Here is a 26900-nt window from a genome sequence, read left to right on the forward strand (position 1 = left end):
CGGGGTCACGGGGGAACCGGAGCCTAACCCGGCAACTCAGAGCGTAAGGCTGGAGGGGGAGGGGACACACCCAGGACGGGACGCCAGTCCGTTGCAAGGCACCCCAAGCGGGACTCGAACCCCAGACCCACCGGCGAGCAGGACCCGGTCCAACCCACTGCACCACCACGCCCCCCTAGTATAATGATAACAATAATAATAAATGTTTTTTACAGTCTTTATAAAAGAGAGGCATAGAAAGAAATAATAAATGTTACTACTGTGATAATGAGCAGAGGACATGGAGGAGACTGGACCCAAGTGCAAGTTCATTTATTCAGAATCAAAGGACTAGACGTGTTCTCTTGGTTGGGGATGTGCGAAGGGTCGGTGGATTGGTGAACTGAACAGAGGCAAGGATCCAAAATCATGGTCGAGGGACAAGGCAGGCAGTTATTATCAAAGAGACATAGAACGGGACTGGGGAACGATGAGGGACAGGACTTGGAAGAACAAAGCAAGGTGCGTTTGAGAACACAGAGGCAGGGTTGTGTTCAGTGAGATTCTGCAACTGGAAAGAGGTTGAGAAGTCTCTTTTATAGCTGAGTGCGCCAATTGAAGCCAGGTGCTGCTGGCTGAGATGCAGGCGTGGTCGTGACAATTACAGTATTTACTGTATAACAGAGAGAAAGTGTGTGTTTGTGTGTATGTGTAAAACATTAAAGAAACGTTAATGTTCACTTTTCCAATGTTTATTGGTGTTTCACCTTTTTTCCGATCGCTTTATTATTTCCACTTTAGTTTCAGTCGTGATCGTTTTCCTTTGCTTTGATGCTTCACATTTATGCTTTGGTGCCATGGTTACAAGGATAAAAACAAAAAAATGAAAGCCAAGTACAGGAACACACGAGACACTGTTAAGAGCAATGTGGTTGGACTGAAAAGAACAAAGTCTTTGTCTTACCTCGGGCTCACGCGCCCACGAGCCGACAAACCGCTGTAGGCGCACGATGTTTTGATGCACGTCGCATTGTAGCGCCTGTTTAATATTACGACTCGTATGTAATTCAAATTTTTGATATAGTAGGCTTTATGGAGGGCGGTTTATAACTACAGGTTTTACCTAAGTCAGGCATTTGTAACCCATGGACTTTGTGTAACTGTCATTACTGTAATGTAATGTGTTTGGTTTTTTAACATACAACAGAATTGTTGTTTCTTGACAAACCTTGACAAACCTGGAGCAGTATGTTTGTAAAACTGCATAGTAGTACATTTGTTGTTAGCTGATATTTTTCTCCAAAACAAGTTATGAAATTAATGTACCTACAGCTACTTACCCATTTGGACATCTGGGTAATTTTACTGGAGCAGTCTTTTTTTTTTTGGGCAAGTACCTAGCTGAAGTGTACTATAGCCAGAGGTGAGACTTGAACCTCTAACCTTTGGGCTCTAAGGCAACAGCTATAACCACTGTATTATCACTACACTGTGAATACAGTAGTGTATTTTACAGTATTACCCCCAAAAACATGCAAATACATATTTATAAGGTATATACGGTATAAGAAAACAGGATAATAATACAATTGAACAATCTATATGAAGGAGCCTGCTTAGAGTTGTAACTGTAATCATGGCATGATACTAACTCATTAACAATTTTATTGCATATACATTCAAGCTTTTAAATGTATTAAATATGATGTAACTTTTGTGTAGCCTTTTGATTGATGTTTGTGTCATTTTGGTGAAGGTAGTATGTCAGATATCGCAGCTAGTGTAATGGTTAGAGCCATTGCCTTCTAAGCTTAAGGTCTCATTGAAATCTCCTTTTACCATAGCTGTCCTGAGCAAGGTATTTACCCTGAGATGTGCCAGTAAAATGTCTGGCTGTATAAATAGGTGAATAATTGTGTGCAGCTCTTTTTTGTACAAACCTAACATTACAAGTCAACGTGGACAAAACATTAGCCTGATTAAGGGTAACAATGCGTAGTAGAATAAATTCTTCTGAAAGACAATTTTGCTAATGCAAAGAAAGTGTCAGTACTGCACTTCAGTTTTTACATAAATTTCAAATGTTTTCCAGCCTTTAAAACATTTGATGAGAAATTAAAGTAGTTGCTGAGTATGTGAATTATACTAATGCTTTTTTGTCATGTTGCTATTAGAAACACATTCTGTGCTATTTCCACATGTCTGGGATTATCTCTGTAGACCGCCGGAGGGGGACACCCCGTTCTTGTCACCACCCACAATGGCACCTCAGTCATCAAGGTCACCGTCACCCATTCCTATGGGGTCCCCAGTGCCCTCTTCGTTGGATTCTTCAGGGAGCTCTGTCCAGGGAGGGGTTAGCGTCAGGAAGCGCCGGCGTCTGGCTGCGAGTCCTGGGGGACTGCGCTGGAATTCTTCAGGTACAGTAGCCTTTCCCCATCACCAGAAACAGAGCTAAGCTTTTAATTTTCCATCCAGCTTTTTCTCCAGCTGTAAACATGTAAATGCTTCAACGGGAAAAAACAAAAACCGATGCATTGGTCCAACTGTTGGAATGGTCCAGGCACCGCAGACAGTCTGTTTTGCAGCCAAAGGTCTGCAAAAGGTTCTAGTAGTTTTTGCCAAAATGGGAATAAAATAATCAGTTATTTTTCAATAATTTAAGTGTGTAGGTAATAGACTAATGCCGTATAAGAGAATTCTAAAAGCCATGGGAAAAACTCTTAAGAGTTCTTAAGATTCAAGTGCTTTTTTGATCAAAATATCTGAAAGCATCTGGGTAGTGGTTAGAGTTAATTTATTCATACTGTGTAACTTTTTATTTTAAATTTCAATGTTTTTTTGCTGCGGAGGGTGCGGTGGATTGGACCGGGTCCTGCTCTCTGGTGGGTCTGGGGTTCGAGTCCCGCTTGGGGTGCCTTGCGACGGACTGGCGTCCCGTCCTGGGTGTGTCCCCTCCCTCTCTGGCCTTACGCCCTGTGTTGCCGGGTAGGCTCCGGTTCCCTGTGACCCCGTATGGGACAAGCGGTTCAGAAAGTGTGTGTGTGTGTGTGTATATTCCGGGCGTGGAAAATTGTATTGTATAGTATATTGTACTAGGTTAAATTACATTTTGTTCATACAATACAAAAAAGCAAGCAAAAAAAAAATCATTTTGGCTTTCCAATATCTATCTGAAGCATTGTCCTGAAGTATAATTCATTTTGATTATTAAAGTGAATTTCAAAGTGTTTCTGACTTCCAGTGTTATTGTCAAAACAGCAAGAAACAACAACCAGTGACTACATATTGCATTTCCCTGGGGCCATGGTTCTTATGACCACCTAACACTCTGTATAAGCTTTATTAACGCTCTTAAAGTAAGGCACTTAAAACAACTCATTTAGTAATAAGCGAACCAAAAAAAAAACTATTGCTTCAAGTCTAATATTGTACAATGAAGGAAAGAATTAATGAATCTTCATAATAATCCTCCATTTCATAATTATCTGATTGGATACAGCAAGAGATCACACTCTGTGGCCAACAAATTGTCTTTCAAGTGCAAATATTTGTATGATTTTTTTTTACTGTTGTTTGCTGCAAGAGTTCAACTATTTACATTAGATTACATTTATATTTGAACTAGTTTTTGTGTCAGCCCCTCTTTTCATTCCTGATTTTGTTAATGGGGCAGGAGTTTGTTCTTCCATCTTGAATTTCCTTGGATAGTGTTTGTGTTGTTTAGGGAAATTACTTGTTTTATTGCTCATTACCTTGGCTTTCATCCCGGTAGACAAAAATAAAATCTTTTCCATTCAGTATGACAGATATGCAAAGTTGATTATAATAATAATATCTGTGTTATTTTTGGAATCAGATTTTCAATATAAGTACCCTGAAATGACATTAGTAATTTTACATGGTGTTACAAAATACAAAAAAGAGCTATTTAATCCTGAGATAATAAGACTTTGACATGCCTTGATTTACAAACTTTCTTTATCCAAAATTTCAGCATAACTGATATACACAGAGAAGGGGGTGTGGTGGCGCAGTGGGTTGGACCACAGTCCTCCTCTCCGGTGGGTCTGGGGTTCAAGTCCCGCTTGGGGTGCCTTGCGACGGACTGGCGTCCCGTCCTGGGTGTGTCCCCTCCCCCTCCGGCCTTACGCCCTGTGTTGCCGGGTAGGCTCCGGTTCCCCGCGACCCTGTATGGGACAAGCGGTTCCGAAAATGTGTGTGTGTGTGTGTGTGTGTGTGTGTGTGTGTGATATACACAGTGTTTTCTGGATCGGACTAGTTTCATAAATCAAGAGATATCTGTACTTGATTTTGCCCATATCACGTTTTTCATACATTTAACTTGAGTAGAGCACCTTCACAGTCCTCTGATATTCTATTATAAAGTATTATAATTTATCTAAGATCACTGAAAACTGAACTAATTTAACCCGTAGTAGTTTGTGATCCACAAACTCTACAATGTAAGCTTTGTTAGTGGTATTTACATCTTGAATAATGTATACTTTGAATAATAAAAATTAGAAATTCCAGCAAAATTTCTGGGTCTTAGTGGAGAAAAATAATCCGTTATTACCTACAGGGCAAGATGCTCTTTTAAACATCAGCTTTTCAGCACGAAACTTTGTGGAATAGGTGTGCAAACTGATCTAGGTATATATTGGTCTATCTGCAAAAAAGGGCTCAAAAGATAGATGCTAAAATGTCGTATTGCTCTGGTTGCTAAATAATTTTCAGTCAGTCATTCTAAAGCTCAATAAATAGATGATGCAAATATTCTAGTACTATGATTTCAAAGCTGTAACACAAAGTGTGCAGAACCTGGCCTATAGTGACAGATGAAACTAAATCACATGCACTAGATACTTATTTGTGAAGAAAGAGCACAATGGAAGACCGAAGATCCGATGAGAATGAAAACATGGGGAACATAAAAGCTTGAGGAAGTTGCATGGAAATGGTGGACAGCAGAATGTATGTATCAAGTAGCAACATCTGGAGTTATACAGGAGTGAAAAAAGTATTACAGCTATCAGTCACAGATGAAAGGCAACAACAAACTGGGGTGGCATGATGGCACAGCGAGTAGTGCTGCTGTCTGACAGTGCCTGGGTGGTGTGAGAGGATGTGGATTTGATTCCTCCCTCAGTCTGCATAGAGTTTACATGTTCTTCCCTTGTCTGCATGGGTTTTCTCCTACAGTCCAAAGACACGCTATTCAGGTTCACCCATAGTGTGTGAGTGATGGAGAGAGAATGTGTTCCACTGATGTATGGATGAGTGACCCATTGTAGGAAGTGTATCTAGCAGTGTAAGTCACCTTAGTGAATAAAGTGTGTTGGCTGGTAACATTACATAGAGTTCATTGGAAGCCACTTTGTAGAAAAGTGTCTGCTAAATGTACTAAACTAACTAACTAAATGTAAACTGATATACTTGGTTAAATACCAAGTAATGGTATGTTTGAACTATAAAAGAGGTTTTAGAGTTAGAAGCAACACAAGAAAGCTAAGAGATTGAAAAGCACTATACTCCATGCATAAATTGAAGGTGTTTTTCATCATAAAACTGTTGAATTCTTCTAAGTGGAAAGGGGATCTGTGGTGAAAATAAGTCAACATACGTTAAATAAAGAGAAGATGGAGGTGGATTTATATTTAGTGAAATCTATAGGATGCCCTCAGTCAGATGTGCTCACATTTTATTTGTGGTTGTAGATCTGTAATTGTACAGGAATCCTTGTATCCAGTGATTCAGCTGCACAGTCAAATTATGGTCACCCAGCCATTTTAGATTGCCAGGTGCATTGTGTGGTTCAATCACAGTTTCCAAGTATTCCTATATTACAAGACAATATTACCATCATACACACTGCAAAGAAAATTTTGTAAACACCAGGATAAAGTTAAATGCCCTCTTTTTTTTCACTAGATCATAACAACACAACATAACTATCAGACACAGTAGTGCAGAACAGTTTAATTTCCTCCATCCCTTAAAAGAACTGGGACCTTTCCCTCTTCAAGGTGGTCCAGTATCTCACTTCATGCAGTTGGAAGGACAGCAGTGATTATGAAGGCAGACACTGGTCGTACTGCTTAGTTTCTTTATCCTTTTTTGTGTTTCTCTTATTGTGCCCCCCTGTATGTGCAGTTAGCTTTTACTGTCATTCTAGAATGCTGTATTGTTTTGAAAGAGCTCGTAAAAGAATAAGGGCTGTTGTGGCTGGCAACTGACATTAACAGAAAAAGAGGCACAGTGGCAGTAGTTACTTTATATTGTTTGAAAAAAGTAGAAGCTACAGGAAGCCTGGTGGTAATAGAACCACGACAAATATTCTATAAATAATAAGCAACTATTGAAAGGAAACTATTCATAAAATACTATTTGCCTGTGGTAATCTTAATTACGACATTTGCCTGTGGTAATCTTAATTACGACATATAAATTGGTTACAGCTTATAGGAGCGTCAAATTCTATGCATACCAGTACCTACGGGGCCTGATCACCTCTTATATCCCAGCAAGAGTAGTATGTTCCTCCACCTCTGGTCGCTCTTTGCCCGTTATTAAATGCACTTGAGTTTACTTTGAGTTATACTTTACTTTAGACTGAAGAATCTGCTAAATTAATAAATAGAAATATTAATGTATAATCTTTATTTATGATAACTACTTCCCATCCTGCATTCAGTTTAAAAATTATAAATTCAAGGGCTGTTCCTTGACACTGTTTTATGGGCAGCTCATGCAGTGCTGGAATTGGTCTTCACTCTGTTTATACATGCTGATTAAGTTAAATGTGTGACAGTTGCGTATCTTTGAAAAACCTTTAAGCATATAAACCTGATAAGATGTGTTAAAAATGACAATTTAATAATCTAACAAAGTTGAAAGGGAGGTGTTTGGTAAATTCTCAAATCAGGAATGCATTTGCAGGTGGTTTTTCACTAAGAAACATTGCTTAAATACCATTCTTTCTGTATTAGTATGTCTAATGATACAGTAGTGTTTCAAACAGAGATTTATTCTCCCAAATCTAAAAATGCATATACAGAATTAAGCTGGTGTATTGTCAGTGAATAAAAGCTTTGAATGAGAAGAGAAAGTAAGCCTCCAGATATGATCACTGTAGGATTGCTCTAGGTTTTCAGAAATTGAGCTCTGCAGGCACTGAGATTCATATCAGTAAAATAAATATTTTATCAAATTGGCCCACTTGTGGGAGTTGACCTGGCAATCTGCTGTGTAATTGAGCCGATTGAGGTTGGAGATTGTGCTCCATTTCCATGTTAGCAATTGCCATGTCACTGCAGTCAGTCTCTGCGGGCCATCCAATAAACAGTGGAGTACGGTATATGGAGCTGACTTCAGATGATGCTGAGTCTTCTGAATTTCATCTGTTGTATTTAGTGCTGTGACACCATCATGTCAAAACTAGGAATGGCCAGACAAGGGAAAATTTTAAGGATAGAATTTAAGGCTTTGTTGATTACTTTCAGCTTACACACAATGAAACCAAACAGCAGCAGAAAGAACACAAATCAGTTAGCCATCTTTTTCCGTTTGCATTCTTCTATTAGCCACAGAGGGATTTATAATATCAGGTACCTGAGTGTGGCTGAGAGGATGAAGCTGCTGTCCAAAAGTGATTTGCACCAGTTGATTGCTTCATTGCACTCCTCAGTTCCCTGCAGGATGTACTCTATTAGAAAATGTGCTACCATGCCAAGGCACCAGTTACATATTTAGAATAACATGGATGCCCTCACTGTAGGTATAAAATCAACATCATCATATTGCTGCTCCAGGCAATAATGCCAAATTATGTACAAATGTAGTAGGTTCCCCGCGACCCCATATGGGACAAGCGGTTCCAAAAATGTGTGTGTGTGTCTGTGTGTGTGTGTGTGTGTGTGTGTGTGTGTGGTAGCAGCCCATGTAATTCATTCACTATCAGTAACTGCTTGTCCAAGTTATGGTTGTGGCAGTCCAAAGTCTATCCTGGAGGCACAAGGCCCATCCCAGAGTAGCTACACACACTCATTCACTTACAGATACATACACTATGAGCAATTTAGAGTCACCAGTTAACAAAAGTATTTGGACTGTCAGAGCAACCGGAAGAGATGCCTGCAGAGATGTGAAGAACGTGCAGATTCCACAGAAACTGAAGAGAAATCAAACCTATGCTCAAACAGCCCAGGCATTCTGAAGCAGCAGCTCTACCTGCAGTGCCACTGTGCCACCCCCAGATATTTCATATTTATTTATCCAAACCCATACAGCTTCCTTTCTTAAATACGTGTGCAATAATAAAAAAAAATGAATACACAGCTCTGTAAAATATATATTGATGCCCATTCACATCAGTTTCTGGAAAAATTGTGAGCACTTCATGTTACAGCTGGATTCATATCAGTTAACACATTAAAACACATTATATTAAACAGACTTTAAAATGTAGAGTACTTCTTGTAAATTACGTGTGTGATGAACACTGGTGCATATAGTGGAAAGAAACAAACTAACTTTACCTAAGAATCACACGTCTGCAACTTTGTCTCTCTTTCTTATAATGTAATGCACAAATGGTATTCTCTGAGATGTACGTCGCTTTGGAGAAAAGCGTCTGCTCAATAAATAAATGTTAATGTAAATTAAACTAGAAACTTAACAAAGGTGTGCTTAAACTACAAAAAATTCTACTCAACTGTTAAAGTGCTACATTTTTAGTCTTCAGAGTAATATATAATGAATATAAATGTAATAAGAAATTTAAAGCACAAATAAGAATATTTGTACCAATATGCAAAGAATAGTAGGAAACCATTTTAAAATGAAATGTTCATGATCAACTTTCTTACATTTCTCTTATGTTTCTGTATTCTGTCTTCCAACAGAGGGCGCTGTTATTCCGACTCAATATACTTTTGTGTGAAATTTATGTGCACTGTTACTTTTTAGCCTTTGAGCAGCGTGTACACAAGACATTATATAGTGATTACTTACTTCCAGAGCTTTATAAATTTTGGCATCTAGTTCTGAAAAGTATCTAAATCCACTCAAGACTCAAGAGCTTTCCAGATTAGTGTTGTTTGAATAGATATTTGAAATGAATAGAGTGTAAGGCTCATGTCTTTAATTTCATTAGTTAATGTGCAGTAAAATAGACATGTAGAGCTTTAGTTTATGTCTTGAGTTTGCAAAACTAAAATAAACCTAGCATTTTTCAATAAATGTTTTGGAGCATGAAGTTAAAGACAGGATTATAACCTGAAGGTTCATGGTTCAAGATCAACAGCAACCTATTGCTCTTGTACTGTTGATTTAAGTACTTAACCTTAATTTGTCCATTAAAAATACCCAAATGTATAAATGGTGTAAAAACTCTAAGTTGTTCTGGGTAAAATCTTAAGAGTATTAATGCTATACACCTATGGTTGTTCTACATAATTTTTTTAAATATATTTATTGACAGGGATTTATTTACTGGCATCCAGACTGTGGGAAATAGGGAATTATTTTTGACCAGAAGTGAATACATAAATATTTGTAGTAACCTACATTAATAGTCTTGTCATGCTATTTGCAGATACAGTGCTTGCCGTATCATGGATAGAAACACACACACACACACACACACACACATATACATACATACATATATTTATCCTTTTTGACAGCAGGATACTTACTAAAGGAGTTTAGACTTAGAACTTCATTCAAGTTTCCTGAGTCATTGTACTTCCTGATTTTGGTGCACAAGCAGTTTGATTGTACATGGCCTAAATTCAAACATGCAGTAGAATGTTACTTAAAGCCACCAGACTGTAAGTGTGAAATCACAGTGAACAAGTACATTTTAGGAACAAAGCAACTTTCAGTTTCTGTCTGCAAAATAGCACCCCTATAAATTTAAATTGCAGAAGTATGAAATTTGTAACTCAAATATGAAGCAAGAATTCAGGCATTTACTAAATATGCTCAGAACATGCTGTGTAAAAACCTTTTACTTATAGAAACCTTTCTTTTAATACTGTTTCATTGCCTTTAAAAAAAGATTTAAAAAAAAAAATCAGTAATGATTTTTAAATGACCATTTTCTCATTCACAGTTTTGTGTAAATTCTGACTAATGTATTTCACAGTACACCTGTCCCTTCCATAACAAGATGAATTTGTTCTGTGAAATGACCGTGTTAGCCAAGTTCACATTCTGTGTGGGTCTAATTAAAATGGTTTCATAAGGAAAAAGGTTATCACTTCATGGACAAAAATATGTCACTGAAAATTAATTAAAATTTCCCCCAAGTATTTTTATACATGACACTGATAACAACATTTGAAAATATTTGTAACACACATGGTTATGTCTAGCTTATCTTCTAGAATGTCTTCATGACATCCATTAAATATCTGTAACCATTTATTCAGTAGAGAATTGCACTGGTTCTGAGTTGACCCCACAAGTATATTGTCAGGCTCTTTGTGTTATAAAATATTTTTATATGTTTTAAATAATTCCATAAAGTTACATGTTTAAAGCATGATTGATTTCTGTAAAAAGTATTTCCAGAATTGCTTCAGTAAAATTTATCCAGTTTTAAAAATATGTAAATAATTGTAAGTAGTGTCATATCTTGTTTTTGAGAGAAGCTTCTACTGAATTAACTAATAATAACAGGAAATCTACTGTTTCAGTTGAGACTTTAGATTGATCCTGTGGAAGAACATGTGATCGATAAGGGAGGAAATTCAGGGTCAGGGAGGGAGTTTGTGTCATGGTCCACACAGAAACCTTAGTTTGATGGAATCCAGATGCAGGGTTTATTAGAATTCTTATGAGTATCTGGTGAATTGTGCATCCAAAAAAGTGAAGATTCAGATTGCCACAAGAAACACAGAGACACTTTTGGACACAGGATGGAGCTTGGTGAGTAGACTAGACAGACTAAACCCAGGTGATGAGGTGATTTCTTTGACTGATGTAGTGAAGGGTACGGTGATCACTGATGTGGTGAGATTCTGCAGTGGGTCCTGCTGGTGGTGCCCTCTTTATCCGTGCCCTCATAATAACAAATCGCTGCATTTGTGGTGCTTTGTTGAAACAAACTAGGTTTGCTTGAGACTTGTTGAATTTGCATGTTCTCCTGTATTCCCAATCCAGAGATGTGTGATAGTATGTGTGAATGCATACCCTTTCTTAACCAGAAAACCACACAAGTGGTTGCCATAAATTCAACTCACTGGCACTTGCCTGTTATATTTATATTTTTGTTGAAAAAAAGGAGAAGATGCATGATACTTCAGTTTGGTTTTATTTTCAAACACCAGATGAAAACCATTCGCATCTGAACTACCTGAACTACCTCTAAACAATGTAGTTGAAATTTTAAGAAATTTATGTACTCTAAGTAAATGCTGCTTGTTGTTTTTCTGTTTTTGAAATCAGTGTTTCCGTTTTTATAGCTGCTTAGATGTGCCAGACTAATGACACTGATCACTAAGGAGCTTGGTTCAGCAACAGCCAGCCCTCAGCAGGAGGTACATCTGTACCCGTAGCAATGCCTGCAGTAGATAATAATTTAACAGCATGAGTTCAGCTTCTGTGTACAGCACACGCTGTACACAGAAGCTTTGAAAACCGAGAGACTCTTTACTTCCCATTATAGCTGGTATCACAGAGTAGGAGTTCCATTCAAAAAGGAAACAGTTAATACACAGTAAAATATACACTTAGCCCTCATATAAAAAGGTCTCATAGAATGAAAAACTGCCACAAAAGCTTATGAAAACATATACCTTTTTATACAACAAGCTTATTATTCAGTACAACTTATTTACTTCCACAATGGGTATTTTATTCACTACCTACTATGTCTTTTGATCTGTAAAGCCCTTTTACACTATACTTCATTTACATTTACTCATTTAGCAGACGCTTTTCTCCAAGGCGACTTCCACTGAACACTATGTAATAGTATCAGCCCACACCTTCTTCCTCCAAGGTGACTTACAATACTAGGTACATTACTTACAATGAGTCACTCATCCTTACAGCAGTGAAAGACTTTCTGTCTATTACTAACACAATGGGTGAATTTTTAAAAAGACAGAAAATTAAAAAGTCACTAATCCACTTGAACAGCATGTCTTCAGACTATGGGAAGAAACCGCAGCACCTGGAGGAAATCCCCACAGGTACGGGGAGAACATGTAAACTCCCTACAGACTGAGCAGAGATCGAATCCATGTTCTTTTCCACCACCCAGGCATTGTGAGAGAGCAATGCCACTCGCTGTGCCACCACACCACCTGATAATCAAAACTTCAATAACAAAACCAGTTGTTGTATATGCTTTCTATTTTTTACATCCTATTTACATTTATTCATTTAGCAGACACTTTTGTCCAAAGCAACGTACATCTCAGCAAAAGTACAATTTATGCACTACATTAAGAGAAGGAGACATAGCTGCAGACATGAAAGTCTCAAGCAAACCTAGTTTGTTAGTACAGTACAGTACTATTAACAAACTGTCTAACCCAACCACAACCCTCATTTAACATAAATCTAATGTCACAACTGAAGTAGCAAATTCAAAACACTTATTAATAGATTTATGTCTCACTTTGCCATAAAGCAGCTTATATAAGCTGCTTACAATGATTATAACCGTTTATATGCTCTCACTCACTTTTGTTAACCACTTGGTCAGGGTTGCAGCAGTCTAGGCCCTATCCTGGCATACCTGAGAGCAAGGCTGGGAGTGGGAAATACAAACACACTATGGGCAGTTTAGCATTGCCAAGTCATGTGATTTCCTGTCTTTGGTGAGAAGAAACCAAGGCACCCAGAGAAAACCCACACAGACACAGGGCGAGCGCTACACAGTATGAACCGTATTCGAACCCATGCCAAAACAGCACCTCTAACAGTATCGTATTTATGCTTTGCAAATTGAAAGATGTAGGGATTAACCTTGACCTTGAGAACCTTTAATGTTGAGAACTTTTTCTTAGTATTATAAACAAATTGTCCCAATTCCAGTCCAGGGTGTAGCCATTGCTTCCTGGATAAACAATGCACAAGGGTTATTTTCCATAAGAATAATTATTTGACCCCCTCACAATGGGAATTTGTCTAACAGGGTTATTTCAGAGAAATAATTAACTCAGTAATGGGAGTTAGGTGTACATATGTGTTTGTATGCCAAATTGTCAATGGATACAAGGTATGTTTGCATATTTGCTTTGGTAACAACCATGTTCTTGGTTTAAGCTGAAACTGAAAATATTTCTTCTTCTTATGAGTAATTTTTTCTATTCTCTTTGTTTCTAGACAAACTCATAATATTATTGAAATGAAGCAAATTTCTCATAGGTCAATACTAGAACTGTGTAGTGATTATAAAAAGCCTTTCACTTGCAGCCTAGTTTAATTCTGCATAGACTGTAAGGTTTCATTATCTTTGCATGACCAGTTAGTGTTGTTGGAGATTTGTACAGAACTTATAACCGGGTGCCATTCTGAAGATCTTGCAAGTCAACTTTGTTGTAAGTTGCAAATTCCCTTACTCTATATTATATAAGCTATATATACTATGGAAAGGTATATAAACAATTCTCATGAATGCTATATTGTGTAATAAGACTTTGTTATATTTTTTTCCCCACATAATTTTATGAAACTAATACTGGTACAGAGTGATAATACACTCATCCCTTGGGATTCAAACATACAACTTAAAATTATGAACCGTGTTATTTAATACTACTTTTCAATTTTTGTGAAAAGATTTTCAGTTACAAAAAGCATTTGGAGGACAGTAGCAAATCTGTGTCAAAAAAATGTCTTTCATCTTTCAAAGGCTCCATTATCCTCCTGGATGAGGTATATGCACCTCAGCACACCAGGTGGTCATCTTGACAGTTACAATGAGGGTATGTGTTTGGTCAGCATCATTTCACATACTCTCAAGTTTGTGCTGTTATCTTTCTAAGTCTTTAGTACATCATAGCCACAAAAATTAAAAAAAAAATGTGAAAAAGTGGAAATGTTCACATAGACACTGCACACTATAACTGCTTATATTATACAGTAATTACAGAGTAATGGGCAGCTGGTTGCATAACAGAGTGGCTACCTTCAGACCCAAAGATCGCAGGTTTGAATTCCACCTCCAGCTGTAGTATGCTTGAGCAAGGTACTTACCCTAAATTGCTCCAGTACCAATTACTTAGTTGTGTAAATAATAGTAGTAGCTTTACATTGCAAGTTGCTTTGGATGAAAGTGTCAGCTAAATTAAATGTCAGTTAATGAAAGGAAGCTGCCTTCTTGTGTTTTAACTAATGTTCGTGGTTGAAGTAAAATTGTCCATCTTAATTAATTTGGTGATTTTTTAGCATAAATGTGTCACTTTTGAGGGTCAGGAATGCATAAAAACTTTTACCATTGAAGCTAATAGTAATTACTTTTTCAAGTTATGAAAGTTTGAGTTATGAAAGGTTTTTCAAGGACGGATTACCATCGTAAGGCAGGACAAGACTGTAATATAAATGCAGTACAATTGTGTTTTAGTAGTCCACTATTAATTTCACTTTTCGTTCTAAATCTGTTTTCTTTTGCTTTTCCTGCACCACTAATACTAATTTTCGGGCCTTTGTTAAAAATCTAACTTGAACGGAATACCAAACAAAAAGTTATTTTTGCTACTTTTTGCTTACTGTAAGCTGTTTTTATGAACCACTTCTGAATGTCTAAGTGTCATTGATACCTAAAGACTAAATTTTAATTTATTCTGCAACGTGAAAGCAAATGTATGTTTCCATATGCAATATCGATGACTATGATAAACCTATAAATAATTACTACCATCCTGCTGATTTTAAACACTCCGTCTTACAGCATGCATTGAAATTATGGGCACAACTTCCTTAAGGCATAATATTGCAAAAAAGTATTCTTATTCTCCTATGAGCTCATAATGTAAGAAATAGGCTATGTTATAATGCAAAATGTAACCAGTAGGTATGGAAATGTATCAGGTTATGTCTGTTCTGACAGAATGACTGTATGGTATTTATGATATACATCTACATACTAATGCACTGTATAATGCTACTATAGTTGTTTTTCTGGATCAATCGAAATATTGAAGTCAATACCCTCACAACATTTGGTCCTCAAAAAAATGAATGCTCAATTTTTTTATTTTGTCAGAATGAACTGTGCATTCTTTTCAAATGTAATATCATTCATTTGGCATTTTAAGCACATTTGAGGAAGGAAAGGATATTTACAGAGAGTTATTTCAATAAAATTGAGACAGCTGCCTGTTTTCTATTGCTATCATAATGCTGGAAACATCAGTATGAGAGTAAATGTCATTGCAACAAATTGGGAAGAAATATAGTTCTTATGGTTTTTATGGTTATTGAACTTGTCTCATTCTATTTTCTTTTTTTTACACTGGGTGGGAGTTTTAATTTTTTATTAATTTTGCAGATGCTTTTCTCTGAAGCAACTTACTTAGGTACAATTATTTACCCGTTTACCCAGCTACATAATTTTTACTTGATTTTTACTAGGTAGCTGATTTGTACGGTTTGTTCTGGAATTAAGCTGTCTGGTTTTTACCTTTAACGTTTTTCCAGTGTGGACCCTTCACTATCAGAGGAACAGCACTGCAACAGTTGTCATAGTAACAAGCCGTTTTTCATTACCGAAGGGCCTGTTTTGTTTCAGTCTTTTTATTTCCTTCTTTAATTAAATTACACCTGCAGTCCGCAATTAAGTGTACTTCTAGAGACCTTTTGTCAGACACAGATGTTATATAGTCATATATTGTATCAAAATGCTCTGGGAATTTATCATCTATGACAGATATATGTATTTTATATTTTATTCCAGTTATCTGGTTTCACACAGTGTATTTATGCAGAAAGAAAGAAACAAAAAAAGGCATTTGTTTCATTACTTCCTTGCAAGTAGTTAACTTTTGTTACTGAAATGACCGTTTATATGAAAAAAATAATTGCTTGACACATTTTAGATTAAGTGACAACTTAAGCATAGGCAACAGGGAGTGTAAAATACTTTCATGTACAAAATTACAAACTTGAACCACATGGAGGGAGGAAAATTAAAATCGTGAGCACAAGGCACTGTTAGACTTGTTTTTTTCATCCTCTTTGTTTCCTTACATAATCTGTAGGAAATCCTGAGCTGACAGAAGCATCCCTGCAAGACATCAGTTTACATTACAGCCAATGCAGATGCTGCCTGGCCTGACTTTATTCTTCCTGGCAGTTGCTGTTAGGGATGTCTCCATGGCTACACAGTTACTAGGAAATACAATGTTAACCCTATGCTGGGCTGGAGACATAACTGTTGTTCAATGTCAACAATGAAAAATGTTATTTTGACAACCATCAACAGTAAGAAAGTTGTCATTCTGAGTGATATTTATTGAATGATGACTGTAGCATCATAATAAAGGATCAAATGGCAAAGTGCATTAAAAACTTACGGAGGTTTGGGTGAACATCTGGCAAGGCTTTTGGTCTAAATGCAAGTGATGATGATAAGCCAGCATAAAATGTAGAATTGGGTATATAGATCACAGATAGCTGTGAGACAGACAGATAACTTCAATCTCACAGAAAGTGCACATGTAAGATTTATATGTTTTGGGTACAGATACAGTATGATATTGTTTTCCACCTTCTTTGATATTGTAAGAAGAGCACTGTTAGTCCAGATAAATGAATGGCAAGAAGCCTGTCATACATTTTTAACTGGGTTATGGTTCAGCCCGTTCCCAATCTGGCGGGAAAAGCAAAGCTCCACTGATCCATGGGATGAACTTGATCCACATTTGTCTAACAGCTGACAGGGTCAGTGAATGGGATGAAACCCAACGCCCTCTTCCTTTGTACACAGAAAGTGGAGGAGGAGAATTGCAAGGTTGGAGATAAACTAGATGGATATGAGTGAGGAACAATGCACATCAGTACTGTTGTATGTGACAGCAATCCAACCCTACAGTTCTTTGGCCACCTGGCTTGTTTAAAACATACTGTTATGCATTTGAAACCTGTGATTTTTTTCCTTTTAAAATAGAGTTAAAAATTAGAAGTTTTTTTTTTTTTATATAAACAGTGAAAATAATCTGAAAAAGAGTTGAGAAAGGTCTGGTCAGAAATGGCACTTCTAACATTTTGATATGATTTGTAATTTGCAGTTTTGCTGAAATTGCATTTCAGACATACATTGACCAAGGGTTTGATAAGTAATTTATTTTAACATATCTTTATGTTTATTTTTTTCTATATTGTTAAGTTTCATTGTTTGCTTGGATGAAGCTTTCCATGAACTGGCTGGAATCATGTCTCAGCAATGACTCATGCTATGACAGAAATTTTATTTGGGTCACTTCTCTGACATGAAGCACACAAGTAACTGACTTATGCTTCTTCACCACATTCATTTAGTAAAGAAAACTTCCATTCATACAAAAATTAAAGGTAGTATTATGTTTTGTCATATATTTTTAACTATATTTGTATATGTCAAATATAATAGATATTATTTAGGGACATTTACAGGGTACAGTAAATTATTACTACAGTTGAAACATTGTTTAAATCATAGATTGTGTATGGAATCAACATAGCCTGTAATTGAAGTTTCCTTCTTGATTTTGAGGAAGTCAAGCTGAAAATGACCTTTATAATCGCTTCCTGCTTCAGTAAATTCTGTAATACTGTTTTCAGTATTTATTGAGAAGGCAAGCTTCACAAAGAACATACAGTTGTGATAAAAATGTTTGCGAACCCTTTTGAATTGTCCGTATTTCAAGTATTATAAGAAAATTTTTTTTAATTAATATTATTTTTGACATTTTAAAATGTCATCTGATCTTAATAATAATAAAAGTCTTATTTAACAAGGGGGGGGCGGTTTGACCAGTGCCTGCTGTGCAGCATGTCCTGGGTTTGAGCCCTGCTTGGGGTGCCCTGTGGCAGACTGGCATCCCGTCCAGGGTGTATCCTCTCCTTCTTCAGCCTTGCACCTTCTGTTGCCGGGTAGGCTCCGGCTTGCTTTGACCCCACTCGAGACAAGCGGTTACAGACATTGGTTAGTTATTTAACAAACAACACACACAACATTATACATTGCCGCATCTTCATTGAAACAATGTTTTAAAATATCAAGGTCATTGATAGAAAAAGCATAAGAACCCTCTTATATGTAGTAACTAGTGGAACCTTCTTTACTGGTAAAGTTTGGAAGAGATTTTGGCTCATTCTTTCATACAAAATATTCAGCTCATGAATATTTTTGGGAGGTGTTGCTGGATTTCAATGGCTGAAGTCAGAACACTCACTTAGACATTCTAAGATACTTTGTGTGTTGTAGATTTAGTCCTGTTTTGGATAATTGTTATGCTGCATGACCTAAGTTCTCTTGAGTTTCAAAAAACAGACAGTTACCATTACTTACTACCATAGAATTTTGTGGAATAACATGGAGTTTGGTTGGTCCCTCAATGATTGCATGCCTTCTAAGCCCTGAGACAGCAACGCAGCCCTACAACGCTACACTCCTTTCACCATCTTTCACAGCTAGGGTGAGGTTTTGGTGTTAGAATGCAGTGTTTTGTTTCTGCCAGATATGATGCTTACAACAGTATTTCAGCTTTTGTCCCATCTGTCCACAGATATTGTACTAGTAATGCTGTGAAACATACAGGGGGTCTTTAGCAAACTTAAGACAGGCAGAATTTAGAGAACAGTAGATTCTTCCAAAAGGGGACGCGGTGGCACAGTGGGCTTGGCTGGGTCCCGCTCTGTGGTGGGTCTGGAGTTCGAGTCCTGCTTGGAGTGCCTTGCGACAGACTGGCATCCCATCCTGGGTGTGTCCCCTCCCCCCTCCGACCTTGCACCCTGTGTTGCTGGGTTAGGCTCTGGCTTGCCATAACCCTGCTTGGGACGAGTGGTTTTAGACAAGGTGTTTGTGTGTGTGTAGATTCTTCCATAGTAACCTCCCATGAAAACCAAGTGCAAAAGATACCAGCAAATCCTTAGCTGTCACCCTGGAGGTCTTTTCGCTTGTTTGACGATTGACATTTGCCCTGATATTTGTTGGATGACCACTTCCACAGAGAGTAGCAACAGTGCTGAATTTCTTGCATTTGTAAACTGTCTGCCTAATGATGGACTGATGGAGTCTGAGGTAAATAGAAATTCTTTTGAAAGGTTGGAGAAATAGCAAAGTTAACTAAAGATTTTTGTACATGGTGTGAAAGATATGTGGACACCAAGGCACATTACAATTCTAGTGAAGGCCATGGTTTCTGGGCTACTGTGGGTTTCACACAACATTTGCATCTTAAGCGTGAGGTGTGTAAAGTGCATGGCTCATCTTCTGCTCCCTGGAGTATCTGTGTGCTGGTGTCATTTGGCATGAGTAGTATATTGTTTCCTTTTGTCCAGGGTTGTTGCAGCGGGACTATGACACAGCTGAAACCCTGCCTGCTCCAGGGGCCAAGCGCAGCCCTGGCAGTGACACCAGCCTCCACACTGGCCTCTTGGGAGACTTGCAAAGAGCTACCCTGACGAAGAGTGTTTCTGTAGATGACCGCCTGTTTCAGAAACAACACAAAGAGTCGCACAAACTACTTACACGCTTGGAAAGGGGCAAGAACAAGCTGCGAAATATCCATGTGAGTAACACCATTCTCACCTACTTGACTTATACCAGCTAGCAGATGGTGATTACTCATTCAGTCATGTGATGCAACGAGCACCATTGAAGAAGTAGTTGTATGTGATGATTTGATCACTTTCATTTCAGTTACATGTTTTCCATATGCAGTTTTATAATGTGTTGTATGGTTAGAGGAAATTACTATCACTCTGCTTATTTATTAATAAGTTGACAACAGGATCTAGTTCTGTTTTTTGAGAAACAGCCTCTGACTTCTGGCTCATAGCTGTGTAGACAATTGTGTGGTTTCACTGGCATCAGCCTGAAAAGTGTTATGTGTATCAGGCATCCAGGTTATAGTTCTTGGAGAAATAGCACAGTATAAAGCTTTTTGCAGCTTTTCATTTATTCTGTGAGTGACTGTGGAAAATGTGTATTTTATTTTAATGAACAAGACAAGTAACAGCACTATACAACTTTAGGTGTGAAGATAGCCACATCATTATATTTGTCCCCAGAAATAAAGTTGAGACTTTGGCTTTTTGTTGACATGTGCATTTGCTTACAAGAACATTGAATGAATCACATTTAACTGCTATATTTTCACTTACTGGAAATGTATAGCTAAAAATTATCTAAACCATTAAAAGGCAACAAAGTAAACAAAATAATGCTTCAAACAAAACTGGACATTTTATGATGGAAAATTAATATATTTAGGAGGATAGAACAGAAGAGTACTGCAAAGGAGAAGAAAACAGCTTGATTTAAAAACTATAGCAAAATAATTTTGTATAATTGCAGGAAATACCTTAAAAATAGTAAATAGTCTATCACAGTTAAAACTTTATCTTATAGCATTAATTGTGTTGAATTTTCTTTTTCCCCTTATTCCAGCTGAGGCATTTTTTGGTGGTAGTACATTTTTTTAAAATATCAATAAAAACACTGTGGTATAGCAATATCTATAAAGATATTAATCTTCTAGTTATCACAGTCCTTTTGAAACAAACCTGTTCTGTTCCTTATTCACATTCAAAGTTGTTACAGAGAAAGGCCTTAAAGAAAGACGATAGAAATCAGAGACATTATTGCTATACACATTCTCCTGTTTAGATGCTTATGTGTGTCTTTGTAAAGCTCCTAATGAATCCCGTAATCAGTGCTATAACATTGTTAAAACAGACAGAGGAACAGACTGAAACAATTAAAAAAAAAAAAAAAAAACAAAAAAAAAAACATCCTGGGGTGTTGTTTGGCACAACTACCATTGTGTCAGTTGGATGAAGCTAATACACTGTTTCAGAAACGCAACTGATACTGAATAATGCACGTACTTGCACATTCAAAGCTGCAGACAACCAGCCCTCATCCTAAAATCAGTCAGTTTCAGTACTCTGAAAGCAGTGTTTCTACAGTACTGCCATGTTAGTGCTTTTTAATCATCTTCCATGCATTAAATTTGAAGCACAGATTCCTGACTGCTCAGAGATAAAAATTCAGGAGTGAGAACACAAACAGGCTAATAAATGGTTGATAGACAGTCTTTGATATATCCTGGACACAAGGTTCTTTAATGTAATTTCAGAATTGAAGATAGCACTTAAAAGCTTTTTTAAAAAAGGATGTACAGCCATATTCAGAAAAGAAATAAGTTCTCTGACATTCTGTGTAGCTAGATGAGATTAAAGGGATTGCCCTTTATTGTTCAGATCTGTATAAATAAAAATGTATAACAAATGAAAAACACAGCAGGCTATCGGTCAAACTTATTGATTAAAAATATAGTAATTATTTGTTAACTGGGTATCTTTATCCAGAATAAGGAGCATCACTTACAGTTATCCTGTTCATGGCATAATGTGACTACAAAGATAATCTAGTTCAAACAGTTTGCCAATCTGGATAAAATTAAATATATTTCAAGAAAGTGATGATGATTGTTCATATTTGTTAGATTTCTTGTATTGCAATGCAGAATAGGAGGCTTGATTATTTGAAATACTGCCAGAAAGATTAGCAGTATCTGCCTGATTAGCAGCAAATTAATATCTTGATCAGAGCAAAGAAATCTTATGATGACAGAAAAGCAAAATGTTTTTGGAAGTGGACCTGGCTGGCTTGGAGGTGAGCAATTGACAGAATGAGACACAGAGCTGTAGTATAATCAGATCCTTTCTGTGAGACCTTAGAATGACTGTTGATAGAGTGTGACCAGTGACCATCCTGTGGCAGTCTCTGTAACATGTAATGCTAGTCTCCTGGCCAAATCTGGTCACTAAATCTGGCATGGTGGCACCACGAGTAGTGCTGCTGTCTCACAGCACTGGGGTGGTGCGAGAGGGTGTGGGTTTAATCCCCACTCAGTCTGTGTGGGGTTTGCATGTTCTCTGCATGGGTTTCTTCTGAGCACTCCAGTTTCCTTCCACAGTCCAAAGACATGCTGTTCAGGTTCACCCATAGGGTGTGAGTGACAGAGAGAGTGTGTTCCATTGATGTATGGATGAGTGACCCATTGTAAGTAGTGTATCTAGCAGTGTAAGTCACCTGGGTGAATAAAGTGTGTGGGCTGATAACATTATGTAGAGTTCACTGGAAGTCACTTTGAAGAAAAGTGTCTGTTAAATATGTAAATAGCCCTTTTGGAAAGTCCTTCTGAAAGCCAAATCAGCATCGGTCAGTTTGGCAAATCAATGTAATTGCATCAAGATTGCCTTGAAATCACTGACTGAGGTTATACAAGGAAAACCAACCATGCAGTACAAGTGAAGCTTTTTTACTTTTGGAACCAAGGCCATAGATGTACTGGCATCTGCTTTTAGCAGGCTTTGGCATATATAGTTCTACTAGAAAAATTTTGGTTCCCACATTTATGCTCCTTAACTGTATTCTCTTGCTGTTTTGTTATTCAATACAAATTGTCTTATGGCAAGCTCTGTTGTGTACCACCCTGAACCATAGTATGTAGATAGCCATATAGTACTGTATTTACATTTATTCATTTAGATGACACTTTTCTCCAAAAGAGCTTAGAATGAACACTGTGTAGTATTTAGTTAACACCTTTTCAACAAAGCTGACTTACAGTGCTAGAGACACTACTCTACTGTATCTACATGAAATCACTAATGCATACATCACAGCAACACATAAAATATGGGCAATTTAGTCACCAATTTACTCGAAACACATCTTTGGATTGTGGGAGGAAACCCATGTGAACATGGGGAGAACATACAAACTCCACACAGACTGAGTGAGGAGTGAATCCACATCCTCTCAAACTGCCCAGAGCTACTCAATGTTAAGAATGGTACTGGCATATGTTTTCGTATGAACACTAAAAATTCTGACTTTTTCTAAAGTTCACCTAAAAATGCTATGTCTTCCTTAAACACACACACTATCTGAAACGACTTGTCCCAAGTGGGGGTCACAGTGAAGCGGAGCCTAACCTGGCAACACAGGGCACAAGGCTGGAGGGGGAGGGGACATACCCACGACGGGACACCAGCCCGTCACAAGGCACCCCAAGCAGGACTTGAACCCCAGACCTACCCAAGAGCAGGACCTGGCCAAACCCACCGTACCACCATGCCACCGCACCACCCTTTCTTAAGCATTCTTTTTATACTTTATATTTTTTTAAGCATGCTTTTGTAGACCCCATCTATCTCGTCAAATAACAGTTTTGTGGCCAGTGAAAGGTTTTGTATGATTAAGCCATTATAGTTTGAGGCCCTGGCCAATGTAATTTTTAACAATGCAAGTATACAATAGTTTTCATTAAGTAAAAATCAGCAAAAACTAAATTGACTGGTCTGAAGCTTGAAGTATTTATTTATGTAAATACATATATAAAAATCTTTGACTGCATAGCCATTTTTTTTGTCTGACTGAACTGGTTTCAGAATGCACAAAATGAATATCCATTACTCCTATCTAGATTATAAACTGTCTTGACTACCAAATATAAACCAAGAAAACACTTTTGAGTAAAATTTATTTTGACTCTCCTATGTTTTCTAGACTTATTTTCTTAAAAATGAGCCATTATACACTCAGGTTTCACTTTATTTCTGTGATTTGTCATGCTTTGTGACCTGTACCGACCGTGGTTCTAAGTACTTAATCTGAACATGATGTTAATTGTGATGCTAGATGTTGATCTCATATACTTAGTGCTGGCATACATTTGCATAAATGTCTCTTGTGTCCAAAGAAACTGCAGTGTTTGCTATGGTAGTACCCACATAAATGCAGTTCTTGTAACTGTGTCATATTGTTCTTAATGAAGTGGCTCAAACTGTCAAGGCAGTTACTGAAGTTTTTGTGCGATGGCATGAGTGAACAGGAAAGCCTATAGTAACATAAGTTTCTACCGTCTTGTGTGGAGTGTCTGCAATTTACTACATGGCTGTTCTAGTGCATATATCACAGTGTTGATTTTTACATGTTTACCTATATTTTTGACCACAAACTCTGTGAAAAAGTATTGTGAACACAAGTATGAGACAATTGGAATCAGAAACAGAAAATTCCATTTAAAATTTGGGTTATAGTAACTTTTGGAAGAAATGTTGATCATTATCTGGTTGTGCTGGAATTTGGTTTTTCATATTTTTTCCAAAGACTAGGAAAACATGCTATAAAACCAATTTGAAAAACATAAGTCAACTGGCATAGTATTCTATGTGTGAAACATGATTAGAATATGTGAATTTTACTCTTGGGAAATATTGGAAGGGGTTTCCTAGAATCAGTCCCCCATGGAGGGATTTGAATCAATGTAAATTTTACAAAATCTTTTATGTAACTTTTTGGACAAGAGGTGTCAGAGATGAGAGATGTATGGACTATAATGTTATCGTGATACTGCCCACAAGGCTTATGTACATTGATTGAAAATACAGCCATGACTAAACTCAGAAAGCTTCAGTTTTTTCACAGTATTTATTTACTAACCACTTCATATTTAAGGGACATTCTCTGTTCCCAGGCAATTTTCATATTGCAGATTTAGCAAGACAGTAATTTTGCTTTGTTCCATGAATTTTTATCAGTTAAATTAAATAAGCCCACATAAAATTTAAAAATATCAGTTAGGTACCAGAAAATGCAGTAATGTTATTACTAACAGAAGTCTGAAAGCATGGGTCATTACAGATGTTTTTTTGGTAAGAATGTTTCCTACCCATGAGGTTTACCTTGTAGAGCTTTAATAGATATGTGCTGTACAACCAAAATTTATGTGTCACATTTTTCATCCAGGAAATAACTTTCTGTGCCCCTTAGAACTAAAATTCATCCAACAAAGTGGTTTCATATAAAGATTAACCTCATTACATGAAGAGTGGATGTGTGGATAAAGAGACTATGCAGTATGCAGTTGTCTATCTATTTGTTTATTTGCTTACTTCAACAAACTCTTCACTTTGAAGCTCCAATGCAGCTTCAGAATGCAGAGGAGGAATATCTAACCTGTCATATCAGGCTGTAAAAGTGCTGGGCTCTGGAGCTGTTAAGGTAGTATCGGAGGTTAGATGTGGAATGTTAGTTAAGCCCTACTCATTTCCAAAGTTACAGATAACCAGCCTTCACAGAGAGAAAACGAGTTGGGTTTCCATTCAGTCAAACCCTTGTGTACTCTTTTCATCCAGCAGTCCAGTATGCTCAAATATGGCATTTAAAAGTAATTGAAACATCATTAAAATAATTTGTCATATGTCATAAGAATTACAATTTAATTTTTAAAATACATATTGTACAATGTAAAATTATATTTATGTGTGTGTGTGTACAAAGCATACATAAATCATAATCTTTTAACAAGTCCATAAATAGCCCTTTATATAAGGATTTAGTAATTCACATGTGGATTATAGCAGCTTCTTCCTAAAAGTTGTAGCAATTAATGAGCCAACAAAAAGTAATTTTTTGGTCATAACCACATTTCCTGATTTAGCATGATGTTCCCAGTTAATGTGCAAGTATAATTTTGTGACCTACAGCTACCATTTGACCTGTGTTGCTACCAGTTACCGTAAGATGTGATGCAGTAAGTTATTTGAATATGAGAAAAAAGAAAAATGTCCAACCTGTGTTGCACAAGGGAAAGAATGTCCTTTTAGTTTGATGTTTTTCGTGGAAGTGAATGACGTACAAGGACAGAGTTGTCATGTAAATAAAAGCCTAATTGCCCTGTGGCAAGCAGAAGCACAGTGATGCAAATATTCCTGCATTCTTTCCGTTTCTATGCAGTTGAACTTTGGATGGAAAATTCCACTGAATATCAATAGCATGGCTGTGGTGGGGCGAGTACTCCAGTTTTTTTGTGGACATTTGGGGTTTGCATTGTAAATGTAACCAGCCGCTGTCTGCTATGAAGAAAAGGGAAATTATCCACAGTGGTTTATCATGGTAGTCTTTCTGAGATGACAGTTTATTTGTTCTCGCATAACTGCCCTAGCATTCCACTTCTTTGTGTTATCAGGTTACCTGGAACATAGAGATTGGATGCATGGCACTCAACAACAAAAGCTTTCTCGTGTAGTAAACCCCCTTTTTATTATGTTTAATTCTTCAGTCTTTTAAGTCATTACATACTAAATTATTTTAATTCCCCTCAGTTCTTAGCAATGGTTAATTGTGTATAAACTTCATTGCAAATAAGCTTGAAGTATTTTCACGGCGTTGTATTGAAGGTAATGCCTTTCCTTTTCTTTGGCTGTGTAACATAAATATACTTTTCCCATTAGAAATTTGTCACAATATATGTAGAAGGTCCGCTTGTGTTTTAATTTGTATGTTTTCATCATCCTTCAAATAACAACGTGTACACAGTAAATAGGAATTTGGTAGCTTAAGTAGTAGATCTTGGTAGCAGCTGTAGGAGTATATTTAAAGTATCTAAGTTTTGGATTGGAGTCTGAAGGGGGCTCGCACATTGGATGAGGTTGTTGAGCACACTATTGTGGCATTCATGGCAGAAGAGTGCGTGATGTGGTTTTGATGAGATTTCATGAGCAGTATACCGTGGACTGTGGAGGTTTGGGGCACAGGAGGATCAAGTTCTTCAGACCAGGCGTGAGCGGAAAACACATTTTTGTTGGAGGCACATATACTGATGATGGGACATAATAGCACAGTGGATAAAGCTGGTGCCTCACAGTTTCTGAGCTGCTTAGTTTGCATGGGGTTT

At 37.2% G+C, this 26900-nt stretch overlaps 1 protein-coding gene across 4 annotated transcripts in view; it reads left to right on the plus strand.

Moving 5' to 3' along the window:
* ankfn1a (ankyrin repeat and fibronectin type III domain containing 1a) overlaps positions 1-26900 on the plus strand; it is a 121437-nt gene that overhangs the window by 17122 nt on the left and 77415 nt on the right. For 3 of the 4 annotated variants that reach the window (XM_018761387.2, XM_018761384.2, XM_018761385.2), the window contains 2 exons: positions 2200-2399; positions 19486-19715. In XM_018761387.2, coding sequence (XP_018616903.1) covers positions 2200-2399; positions 19486-19715 — 430 coding nt within the window. Of the gene's footprint in view, positions 1-2199; positions 2400-19485; positions 19716-26900 lie in introns of those variants that run through there. The other variant, XM_029247070.1, reaches the window with a different exon arrangement.

The sequence above is a fragment of the Scleropages formosus genome, chromosome 20, assembly GCF_900964775.1.
Source record: "Scleropages formosus chromosome 20, fSclFor1.1, whole genome shotgun sequence".
In the NCBI taxonomy this organism is placed as follows: Eukaryota; Metazoa; Chordata; class Actinopteri; order Osteoglossiformes; family Osteoglossidae; genus Scleropages; species Scleropages formosus.